At 39.9% G+C, this 12342-nt stretch overlaps 1 protein-coding gene across 1 annotated transcript in view; it reads right to left on the reverse strand.

The window, feature by feature from the left end:
* Positions 1-1195: 1195 nt before the first annotated feature.
* LOC104250332 (multidrug resistance-associated protein 1) overlaps positions 1196-12342 on the reverse strand; it is a 36546-nt gene continuing 25399 nt past the window's right edge. The window contains exons 8-17 of the mRNA XM_059826603.1: positions 11656-11758; positions 10382-10413; positions 10062-10265; positions 7366-7512; positions 6903-6990; positions 5381-5450; positions 4413-4539; positions 3066-3242; positions 1819-1986; positions 1196-1438 (exon numbers count right to left, since the gene is read on the reverse strand). Of these exons, the coding sequence (XP_059682586.1) occupies positions 1196-1438; positions 1819-1986; positions 3066-3242; positions 4413-4539; positions 5381-5450; positions 6903-6990; positions 7366-7512; positions 10062-10265; positions 10382-10413; positions 11656-11758 (1359 nt within the window). The remainder of the gene's footprint in view (positions 1439-1818; positions 1987-3065; positions 3243-4412; positions 4540-5380; positions 5451-6902; positions 6991-7365; positions 7513-10061; positions 10266-10381; positions 10414-11655; positions 11759-12342) is intronic.

The raw sequence follows: 12342 nt of genomic DNA on the forward strand, positions 1-12342 counted from the left end.
TACAGACAGTGTCCACCCAAACCAGCATCCCAGTCTGCAGAGTGACAACTGAGACCTATCAAGAGACCTTTCCAAGAGAGAGGTAGCCTACAGCAGGGAATCCTAACCTTGAGCCTCAGCTCAACACATCGCCCCCAAATCCAACTCCCCATCAGGCATAGCTAGATGCATGACGGGGAGCCAGGAGAAGATGCCACCTTGCACATCCAGGAAACAGACTCTGCTCATTTACAGCCTTCAAAGCAGTCTGTTGCCAGCCTGGGTAGTAGAAGGAAGCTTCAGAGAATAAGGCAGACCATCACAGCCCTCACACAATGAACTTCTAGATGAACATAAGGAGCAGCCCCTTGCCAAGGGCAGCCATTCAACACCTCTTTTAACACTTCACAGCTTCATCAGTGCAGCTAGATGTGGCACGATTTCTGTTTTGCCTGTGACAGGCATATGAGGAGTAGACTAAAAAATGCCTCTGCCTTCCCTCTAGAGAATGGGTGGGAACCAAGCGTTTTCCAAATGGAAGATTAAGGGAAAAGTGGGCTCAATCTTTCCTTGTTCTGGAGAGTCTGCTCTGTGGCACTCAACAGCAGGCATTTGCTACCAAACAGGCCTCAAGCACATGCCAACAACTTAACCCCAGTCAGCACAGTGCAAGCACCCCTCATACTTTTCGACATGAGCATATAGAAGAGTGTCAAAAAATGGCCATAGGCAAGCTGCTGAAGAAAACAGGCTGGGGGCAAGAGACTAAGTTCCCTTACCAAAATCCAATACTGCAACCATCTGCAGGTTAAAAAAACAAAACTAAAGTATATTCCTATATCAGTACAGCTTTACAGCTGTTTTGTAAAGCAGAAGCAGGAGTCAGGGATGTCAGCTAGAAAAATGAACTGCTGCTTCCTCCTCCCCATCCCCAAAGGAATTATCTGCATAACGATGACACACCCTAGTAAGCACAGGAAGGGTGTATAAACACCAGCTAGCCTTTACTTGATCTCACAACCATCTGAATTTTGCTCTAAGTGAGAGGAATTTTACTACAGATCTGGTCCACGTTTTCCTAAACTTTGAGAAAGAACTTGTGTTTAATCTGACAACCTTCAATGCCCTCAAGAAAAAAGCACCTCTACGTATAGGTATGTCACAAGAAATAATAATTTCTTTTAACTAGTGGAAGGCCACTACCACTATTTTTCCTTTAACATGACTCCTTTAACATGCCACACATCAGCTTATCCCAAGAGAATTTATTTGTAAGCTTACCGCTGTTCTCCATGCTTTGTTCAGCATTAGCATATGTACGAAGAAACTCTGCAAAAGCCCCATCTTGCTTCAGCAGCTCCTGGTAGGAGCCCATCTCAGAGATTTCTCCATCAGTCATTACCAGAATTGTATCCATTTGAGGCAGATAGTTGATTGCATGCGTTACCAAAACCCGTGTCTAAATAGCAAAAAGAAAAAAAAAGTTTTCCTAGCACTCAAATTAGTAAATTCAGTGGTTGAACTACTGCTCTTGCCGCTTGAATTCTGTGTATTACACAATAATAACTATGGACAGGCATGCAGCATTTTTAAGAACAAATACCGTCCTTGTCTTGATTTTTGCATCAAAGAATTTTGAATTACAGAAACCAGAGCACATTTCATTATAAAAAACTCAGTGTTTTATAAAAGTCCTCTAAAAATCTCAGAAGGATCCTTTCATTTTTCAGATGTTCGAAACAAAAGTCTGAATATGCAACTTGACAAACTTGGAATCATTTGAACTCAGCAAAGAAAAACAAATCATTCTTTAGATACAAGTATCTCATTATGACATACTTTATTTTTCAGGATTCCTTTTGGTCCAATAACTTTTTCAAAAATATGTTTCCCAACATGAGCATCAACAGCTGATAGAGGATCGTCAAATAAATAGACATCTGCATTACAGTAAACCGCCCGAGCAAGACTGACTCGTTGTTTCTGTCCTCCAGACAAATTCACACCCTGGGGAAACAAAATATCATCCTTTATTTACAGCTGAAAAGAGATGTTTTGCTACAGTTTGTGAAAGACACAAGTCACAGGTGGTTTATGCAAATTAAGAGAAATTTCAACATTGTATGAAACAGATCTTCATCACAAATAATTTCACTACCACACTAACATAAGCGATCACAGTCAAAATCCTTTTGGAAGGAAGCTTGCCTACTAAGTTCTCACTGCCAGCGAGGAGCTAGTCCAAAAAAAAAAAATCATTTGCTAGTATTGTAAAGCAATTAACCCAGACCAACCTACCTAACTCTGTACATTCAGAGGCTACTTTTTCTCTCAGCTGTATTTCTGCAGCACTGCCTCCGATTTAATAAACAAACTCTGTTCACACTCTACAATTTGGTTGGCCTGCTGACCAATAAGGAAGATAAAGCTGCACCCTTTACTGAATCTGGAGCTGTCAGTTGGCAGCTATACCCCACCGATAACTAGTCAGCAGGCAAAGCACATATCCCTACATTAACTCTGTCTTCTGGAGCACATCAGCTTAGCAGAACACCAAGCAGGTCACATACATATACTACATGGTTAGGGGACACCCAGTCCTGCTCCCATAGCAGGGCACTACAACATCTATGCAAGTTTCTAAATCCCACACCGCACATACTGTTGCAACCAAGTGCCAATTTTGGGGTAGTGGTTGTTTTTGTGGTTTGGGTTTTGGGGTGGGGGGTTGGGGTGTTTGGGAAGGGGGGTTGTTTGCCTGTTTTAAATGAAATTGAAGCGCTCAGAAGATTCTTCTCTTCCTGTTTCCATACATTTTTCTGTTTTATGACTATGGCAACATAGAGACGATTAAAACCTGTCATTGCAAGATGCTTTTGCATTTTTACTTGAGGACAGGTTTCCTCCCCTTTGAGGCTTAAGACCAAGGAAAACATACTGTTCAAATTTGCCTCTTATTCTAGAGGATTTCTACTCTGAATGTTTTAATACAACTTCAATACAACTTTAAGATAAAGTAGAACAGAAGTCATATGGCCTTAACTACAAGCAATAGCACTGTTATGGTAGAGTGGGTATTTAAATACCTTTTCCCCTATTTCTGTTTTGTCTCCTGTAGGAAGAATCTCTATATCAGGCAGCAGTGCACAAGCCTCAATCACACGCTTGTACTGACTCTCATTCATCTCCCTTCCAAAGATAATGTTATCTTCCAGAGTTGCATTTTGGACCCAGGCTTGCTGAGGAACGTAGGCTACTGAGCCCTGCAAGAAAAATAAAGTTCCTTATTTAGTACTTTAGACTAAAAGTCTGCACACAAAGTCAAAGCACAGTAGGGCTTTGTGAGGCACGCAGTGCTAATCACCTCACAAACTGCCTATGGTAATTTCAAAACTGCACAAAGTAGTTCTTGGGCTACCGCCTCCTCCAAAATGTTATTTTTATAATCCTCTCTCCGAGTGAATGTAACAAAGTGTGTTGATGGAAAATAAAGGACTTCAAACAAAATATGATTCTCTAACATAAACTTGAAGGAAACATTTGTTTACAGAAAATGTTTGCACAATTACCAAACGTCAAAAGTCATTAGTTCTTTCGTACCATTAGAAATTATGTTCTGCATAGAACAATTTAATCTGGAATGCAAGCATCTCACAAATGCATCTCTGCCAAGAGGTTTCTGCACAAAGTAAGGGAAGTCACTTCAAAGGAAGAGATTGAGCTACTTGAAAAGTATTTTGCTTTGAAGATTAGTTCTGCCTTCTCTTTCTGCACAAATAACCAGTGATTCAGATCTCACCTACTTTGTTTTTCCAGAACAATTTTGGAGGTGACCAAATGTGTATTCTTTGAAATACAACATTCTTGTTTTGCTCTTAAAATAATTCTCTTTCAATACATTACAACAGCAGCAAAATCCAAAACTTGGACTTTTTACTTATTTACTTACTTACTTCCAGGTCATTTTTCATCTATGAGCTCTGTGCAACTCTGATGTCTAAGAAAGTACAAACTACAACAGCAGCTTTTCCCATGTTTGGGTATCTGGGTGTACCCTCTCTCCTTGTAATTCTCTGATGTCTAAGAAGGTATGAACCAATACTGCTCTTCCTCAGGCTGCAGTATGTATAAGGTCTCCCAGCCTATACCTGGCTGCCAACAAGACTCACCAGAATGCTTGTCTTTGAGACCTCCATCATTCTGTCTATTTGGCTAAATCTGAAACCAACAGATTTATAAGTTGTTGGGTCAAAGCTTAACAGGCAATCACACAGAGTGCAGGCTAAGGCATATACATGGCTTGCCAGGAAATCACACTGAAAAACACATTCATTTCAAAGGCTGTCTCTTCCCCTCTTCACACCACTTGGAAATCTAGAATCCCTCTGGCAATACCCACAAAACAGCTGAACAATTCTTCAAACATATCACACCTTGACAACCACGTAGCCTTCCTTTTTGTCCATCTCCCCCAGCAACGCAGACAGCAGTGAAGACTTTCCACAGCCAACTTGACCAACAACAGCTACTAAGGAGCTTTCAGGAACAGTGAAGTTAATGCTGAAATAAAGCACACATAATTCAGCCTTGTTTGCTGGCACATCACAGTAGTTAAACAGTCTATTGAACAGCCCATATAAAGCCAGATGCAATGTGAATACCCACCGCAAATGCTGACACAGCACAGAAACTTTAACTGTTTGAAAATGCAAACCTCTCATTCAGAAAGCACCTAGCTCTTCTTATGCTTACGACATAGCTTCTTAATATACAATTAGTCAAAAGGGGAAGAAAAAAAGAAAAAAAAAGTTTCCCAAACAGCATCTTTGTCCTAAAGAATATGCAATTTAAGGCCAAAGAAAGAGCAGCCAAAATTAAGGAAGGGGAAAGGACACAGGGAAGACATGGCTTGTAGCTGCATCACCCCAGTTACTTTGTTAGTCATACCATGGACAAGGTTCTTCACTGGTTTTCTCCAGCACAGGAATCAAGGATTGCTACAGTTCAGTGAGAATAAGATTTTAAAAGGAAGACTCTGAGGACATAGTGCAAATATAAGGGACTAGGGATAATTACGAGGGGCTAATCTGGCTGCATCCTCTAGATGGAGCTCATTCCATCTGCAGGACGCAGCAAGAGCTTGAAATCTCTGAGGCTTTCTCTCCTCCCATTATACCTCTTGCTACTCCCCTTTATGCATTCCTTACATACAACATACTTTGTAAATTCCTCTAGTTCATGAAGCCCCTAGTTTAAAAAAAAAATATATAGAAGAAGTGTTATTTGTTCTCCCGTTCCTTTAAGGCAACAAACTCTTCTGTGTATAGATTTTGTAATTCAAATACAGACCATCTATGATGCAGCAAGATTATAGAGCAGAACAAAGGGTACTAATTCTTACCTGTTCAGTAAAGGAGGATCATTTTTGGACCAGCTAAATGTTGCGTTCTTTACAACAATGCTTCCTTCAGCTGACAAACAGAAAATTCATATTTATAAAAGTGCCAATGCAAGCTGCTAAATTATATGCTCGAAGTCTACCTAAGCATAGATAGGCAGAGGTATAAAGCTACTTTTCCAGCAGAACAACAACCCATTGCTTACGAAAAGCTTGTGTTCTGCTTCTACTGAATTTATCAAGACAGGAGAGGTTCTGAGGTTACACTTATTCAGTAACCAGGAGGTACATGAGTGTCAACTATAGAAAGATCCTGACTTACTCAGCTGCATCCTCTTTTATCCAGCAACTCCACTGCAGCACTGCAAAGTCAGTTCAAGAAACTAGCAGCCTCAATTTGATTTGCGCTTCAATGGAAGCGTCAGCTAAACTGCCAATTCTATGTGTGAAGCCAAGTTACTACAAGAATGATAGGGCAAAATAAATCAAACTACCAAATAAAATAACTTTGACCAAAAATACTGTTCAGTGAAATGTCGCATGGTACTAGCATCTGTAGATTTTTACAGCGACAACTCAAAATATACCTCTCCTAATTCAACCCACTATGCCAGAAATACTTAGCCTAGGTAAACATTTACATTAGTATGCAAGTACAACCCATTATTGACCACCCCCCCCAAAACAAAACAAAAAAACACATTAAAGATTTGTGAGCAATGTATTCATGGTTATCAGCTGGGAAAGGGGGGGAAGATATTCCCAAAAGAAAGATGGAGAAAAAAAGAAAAAAAAAAAGTACAGCAGATGACTGCTTACTGGAAAGCCAAGTGACTAAAATGATACAGAGCTCAGCTAACCACATGAGAGGGAGTGATGGGGATTTCAGTATCTTTTTACAAAGGAATAAAGAAAAATAATTTAGAAATTACTGACGTAGCTGAAGTCAAGTTTTGTTTTGCGAGAAAAAGGGCCTTAGTTTTTCAGTAGATCTGCCTTCATGCTTATGTATCTCCTAAACGGCTCTGTATAACTGGACCAGCAACACTGGATACAGTGGGAGTGATGCTAGGAATAACGTTCTTTGCACGAAACAGAAAGCAGAGGCATTTGCCAGAACTGGGACTTATCCTTTCTCCTTCAAGGGTGCTGAAGTGTTACATAGTAGCAGTTCTCCAAAATCCTGGGGTTTGGCACAGCATTAATTATCATTCTGTTAACTGCCTTCAAATTTCAAATAGCTGAACTTAGAACAGTTTAACAAGTAATTTTTAAAGCAACCATCTGTGTCTGGATGCAACCATTCTGTAGTTCGGACACAGGAGTTGGGGAGAGGAAAGAAATTACCTGAGAAGGTGGCAGAATATATGATTTCCCTTTTACAAACTCCCTTCTCTGCTTTCTGTCTAAAATTTATCAGTGAAATCCACCAAAATGCAGTAAATTTGTTACAGAAAGCAAAAGAAACACTGCGAAGCCACCCAAAACCCCCACACACTGATTTTCAATAGAAAAAGAAACTTACCTTCTGTGATGGGACCCCTGATTATGCTGTCTGGATCTAACTCTTCATGAGACAGGAACACCCTAAGGCGCTTCAAGGAGACACTGGCCTGCATGGGAAAGGGATGCAAAACTATCTTAATACTCTGCCCATTATATTTAAGAGCTTGTTGTTTTGCACCACATATACATTACATCATTGTTATGCACTCCTAATCCTTCCTTAAATCCATTGCATAGTTTCTTGAATAGTCAAACTCACACTTTCCAAACCACAGGAAATATAGTTTATTTCAGGAACACCCATCCGCCATAACTGGGATTGATAATTTCGCTTGCACAGCACTGAACACACAGGAAATGCAAAGCTCGCTTTCTGAGGTGGCTGAATTTCACCAGTGGACGTTCTCTAAGCACAGGAATGTAATCTTTCCACCCAGTGGCTACTTCTGCACAGAAACACCTGTTAATGACTGAAGTCTTACTTCTACTATGCTGCTGATAACCATAGGAAGCATGTTCAATGGAAACCTGAGGATGTTGAATAACGCTAGAGAAACAAATGCCTTCTGAGCATCCAAGATGTTGTTCTTGTCTATTGTGACGTACACAGCAAACGTGGACAAGGCAACCTGAAACAAAGTGTAATGGTTACAGTTAGGGTAACATTTTTTAAAGCCACTAATTCAGGAGTCACACAGTCTGACAAATGGAATCAGAGGTCTACAAATCAAAGAAAGAGTAATGTTCCGGTAACTTCCTTGTTCCTGATAAAGCTTTTTGCAAAACAAACATTTGATTTAAATCTATTGTTGCAAAAAGAAGTTGATGGCTCCTCTTGGAAAGGTGTCAAGTGCTCACTTTCTTCACATCGGGAGGATGAAACCACAAATGTCCCAGGCTATTTGTGCACGCACTGCACGAGAAGGGAACAAGCGGAATGACCACTAGTCTTTCTTGCTGCTCTCTTTCAGTTTTAAGGCACTTCCCATGGTACCAGATACTGGATCAGCCACATACATAGACAGAAAAGTTCGAAACACCCCAATGCCAACCCATTTTACATTTTGTAAAGACTACCACAACCCTGTATTTCCAAGTACAGCCCACTTTATCGTGGACAGATTGTTTTCCAAGAAACCTGAAATGTTACTGCATTACAAAGATGAAGCCTTATAGTACCTAAACAGTTCACAAAAGAAAAACTTAATATCCATGCTGAACAAGAAAATGACACTGAACCATTGTTATCAATCATAAGGTATAAAATAATTCAAAAAAATCCATACACTTACTTACATTTTTTAAAAATGTGTTGATTGAATTATAGTAAAATTAAAGTAAACTAAGTAAAACCAAATATTCACTTTCAGATCTATTCCCTTCACAGTGCTTTCTTCCAGTGTAACAACATTCATACCTCAGGTATCACAAGATCCAGCAACTCTTTCCCACAGACTGGCACTTAAAACACGCAATCAAGGCAGGCTAACCTTTGGCGTTCCCCCTCCCACAAGACTTGAAACAATTAGCTCAAATGCCTAAGGAACAGTCTCATCTAAGCACAGCATCCATTGAAGACAGTCGTATTTCTGTTAAAAATCTGACTGCTGTGAAGACATGTATTGTTCTTTGTATGGTGACTGAATCAGCTGTGCCTGGTACAGTAGCTTGTTTGTACAATCCTTAGTTTGGACAACCATATCCCAGGGAGAAAGCCCTCCCACAGTGATGCAAAACAAGACAGGGTCCAAAGAATAACCTCACAAGCAGCATGTCTGCACTCTTGTGTTACCAGCAGTTAATCTGAAATACACCCTTATCAGCACACGTAGCGGTAGGGGAGGTACTGCAAAATGAATAGTTTCCTGACACCATTATTAAACAATGTTTTAAAGAGCCCTGGCCATGGAAACAGGAAGAGTAGAGGAAATAGAGTTTTGCATGTCACAAGTGCTTTCAGGTAGGCACTTGCAATAATTCTTTAACCAGAAGTTCAGAAGAACATATACGAAAGAACAAAAATCTGAGAAACAGGATGTCAAACAGCAGCCTTGCACTTTGGGCTGTACCGATTCTGCCCCAGTGGCAAACCCCCTAAGGTGTAGGGCCATTGCCACACATTCACAATGCACGCTGAAACAGAGCTACTCGTTAGGCGAATTTGTCTTCTCAGACTCCACAGAACAGCATTAAAGAGTCCACCTGCAGAGTTTTATTTAGAAACTTGATTTAATAATGTATTTAGATTAAAACCATCTCAGACTTCTTTTAGAAAAGCATTCACTTAAGAATGCAGCTGATGTTTCCTACCCAGGGCACTGCTGCTTCTGCCTTTCATCATGCCCAAAACATAATGTAAACACTAAAAATGTTTGTGGGGAAGGAATCTGAGACTGGAAAGTACACTTAAACACCTTCAACTGTAACGACACATATTTTATCCTAATGTAGTCATGGCTTTTATTTGCTTCTGCAGACAAGAGCAATGGCCCCTTGTTCTAATAGAGTCTGAAGCAATTTTGATGTGATCTCACCCTTCTCTCCCTTTTATTAGTTTAAATGTAAGCTACCCACAAACACAGTGGGGATGTTTCACATATCAAGAATATTATTTTTTTTTAAAAATAAGAATTTGAAGCAATCCCAGGGTATGCAATGGCTTTACCTCTCCACATTGTTCTTAAATAGATTCTGGGAGAACCCAGGCCAGAGGTACACCTGGTGCACAATGTCCCATTCGGTCAAGGACTCTTATCTAAAGACCTGCTGCTCTTAGAAAGATGCTGAAATAAGGGAAGTTTTACTCTGTCAACACAGCTACCACCCGGAGGGTACTGTGCACATTAGTAATCCTTTCCAAATCTGACAGTACATTTAATCTTAGGTTCCTCAAGCACACCACAAAAATAGGAGGGGATGCAGAGGAGGTTTTTATTTTTAAATACTTTGGCCATTAACTTCTAGAATACACCCAACTTGGATGTTACTGAGTTTCAAAGAAAACAATAGTGCCTTTTCATAGAGAAGTGGAGACATAACTATTCGATTTCCCACTGCTGCGCAGGGCATTCTAACTCTTCCACTCATGAAAAAACAAAACCAAAACAAGTTCTCAAGCGTTGCCTTGGAAAGCATGATCGCAAAAAGGAAAGCAGACTTCTAGATTTGTTTCACTTACCAGAAAAGGAGCACAAACCCAAGTGAAGGTTGCCATTGCAGCAAGGTAAGCAGATTTTTTTAGGACTTTGAGTTCTTTCTGTCTGATCTCTAATACCTTCTCTCTGAAGGCTAATTCCCAAGCATAAAGTTTCAGAACTTTAATTCCATTGAGAATTTCATTCATAAGCTTAATTCTGTTGTCTTTGCTCTTCATTTGAGCCACCTAAAAACAACATTGCAAAAAATAATTAGCAGAGCACAATACCTGGCAGAGCCACAAAGTTTTGAGCTTTGTATTTTGCAATGGCAAAATTTACCTCATTATCATCAAAAGCTTACTAGCTTCCCAAGCAGGAAATCTGAGATGCTATCTGAACAAACAAATACGCAGAATTAACAAGATGTTTTAAACCAATTAAAAGAATGCTTCATGCAACTAAAAATCCAAACCAAGATCAAAACAATTGTGGCACTGGTTTAAGTGGGACCCCTGGGACTCGGGTTCTTCCTAGGTCTGATATGCAGTTAAAAAATAAGCCACTATAATCAAGCTTCAGTGATGTGCAGTTTGTATCTAACCTTAGACCAAACTTGGCTTTGCTTCATTTTCAGCACTGTCAATAGCTTTCTGATGGTGCATTAAGGCAAAAAGCTTTCTATTCAGCCATAAGAAGAAAGTCCATTCTTCAGAAGTTTCCATCTTCACGAAGTATTTTCATGACAGCAGTGCAAAGCTGGAACGATGTTCTGACTCAGCACTAAGCAGAGGCAGTAGGCTGCACCGGTACAGCTATCCCACACAGCTATTACCAGTGGCAGTGTGGCTGTGGCAGGCTAGATATCCTTACTTCTCCCATGTACAAACCAAATGCTGTGGTACATTTTGATGAACGTTTAGAGCTAAAAGGTTTCATTTAAATAAATCAATCTCCTCTGACATTCAGTAAATTCAGTTAGTAGTGAAGTCTGTACCAGAAAGCACGTGATGGGGCTGTTCGAAGTAGTTTTTGCAATAGAAAACATTAGAGTTTGAGTGTACATTTACTTATGTGCACTCTCTGGAACAAACTGATCCCCTTTAAACAAAACGGACTAGGGATCAAGAACAGGCGACAATTAAGACTTCTCCCTCCTCATCCCCCCAGGAACAAAAAAAAAAAAAAAAAAAAAAGAAAAACCCACCCCACCAAGAACAAACCACACACACCCCCCCAACACTGCAACCATCATCCTGGAAATGTGACTACTTCACTCATTAAGGTTTGTTAGGCAGGCAGTAGTTTATGTTTGCACTTTACTTCTTAGGCAGTAAGTTAAAAACTAAACTAATTCAATCCAATCATCAGGCATTTCATGAAGCTAGCTAACCTGCTACCTTGGTCTTAACTACTGCAAAATTTTTAGACCGTTATGTACAGATACACTCTAAGACTGAAAAATATGTGAGTTTGTTTATTCCGCATACACACACATCTGACCATTCTTTCCCTTCCCTTTTTTTAAGGGATAAATAGAGGGAGGGAAAAAAATTTAAAAGCACAAACCTCAGGAACAAGTCAAAGAACAGAACATGTTTCTTAAGAGCACTCTGTCACATATATTAAGGTTCTAACCTGATAGGTTTTTGTCTTCATTGCCATCACAGCGTTTATCGGAACCAGAAGGATCATGACAGCCACACCTGCCAGCACTGAAGGACCTAAATTCTGAAAAGCACTTAATTGTAAACATTTATTCAAAATAATTTTTAAAAATCTTGGGTCAAACCACTGCATATGCAGTGCATATGAAAAGCATTCTGAAATAGCTTTTCAACCTCTTCTTCCCTTTTCAAGAACAGCTTGGGGGAAGAAGAGGAGGATCAAGTAGGGGTTTGGGGTGATGTTTATGTCCTTTGATTTTCTGAAACAAACATGCATATATAGCCCCCATATAGAGAGGTATATGTAGATACAGATCAATCTCTCTATATAAATCTATTTATACACACATATAGAGATCTTTTAATGTTTTCCAGTTTTTGCTTGTTTGTCTGTTCTTCTGAAGTAGAGACCCATGCAGGAAGTGACTGACTTCTTGCAGAGTTTCATTACCTTTCTGATTGAAAGTCAGAATCAGGAAGAGTCAGCCTGGTGACTGACTGGACTAGAAATAGCAAACATCTCATGCGGTGATTCTGACAGCACAGAACCAAGACCACTTTTCTTTAACTCAAGTGACAACTGAGATACTATAGGTGTTGCAGTATCCCAAAAAATAGTAGCTCCCAGCTGCATCCTCCCCACATGCACTCAGATGTG

This window comes from Gavia stellata, chromosome 18 (assembly GCF_030936135.1).
Source record: "Gavia stellata isolate bGavSte3 chromosome 18, bGavSte3.hap2, whole genome shotgun sequence".
Classification (NCBI taxonomy): Eukaryota; Metazoa; Chordata; class Aves; order Gaviiformes; family Gaviidae; genus Gavia; species Gavia stellata.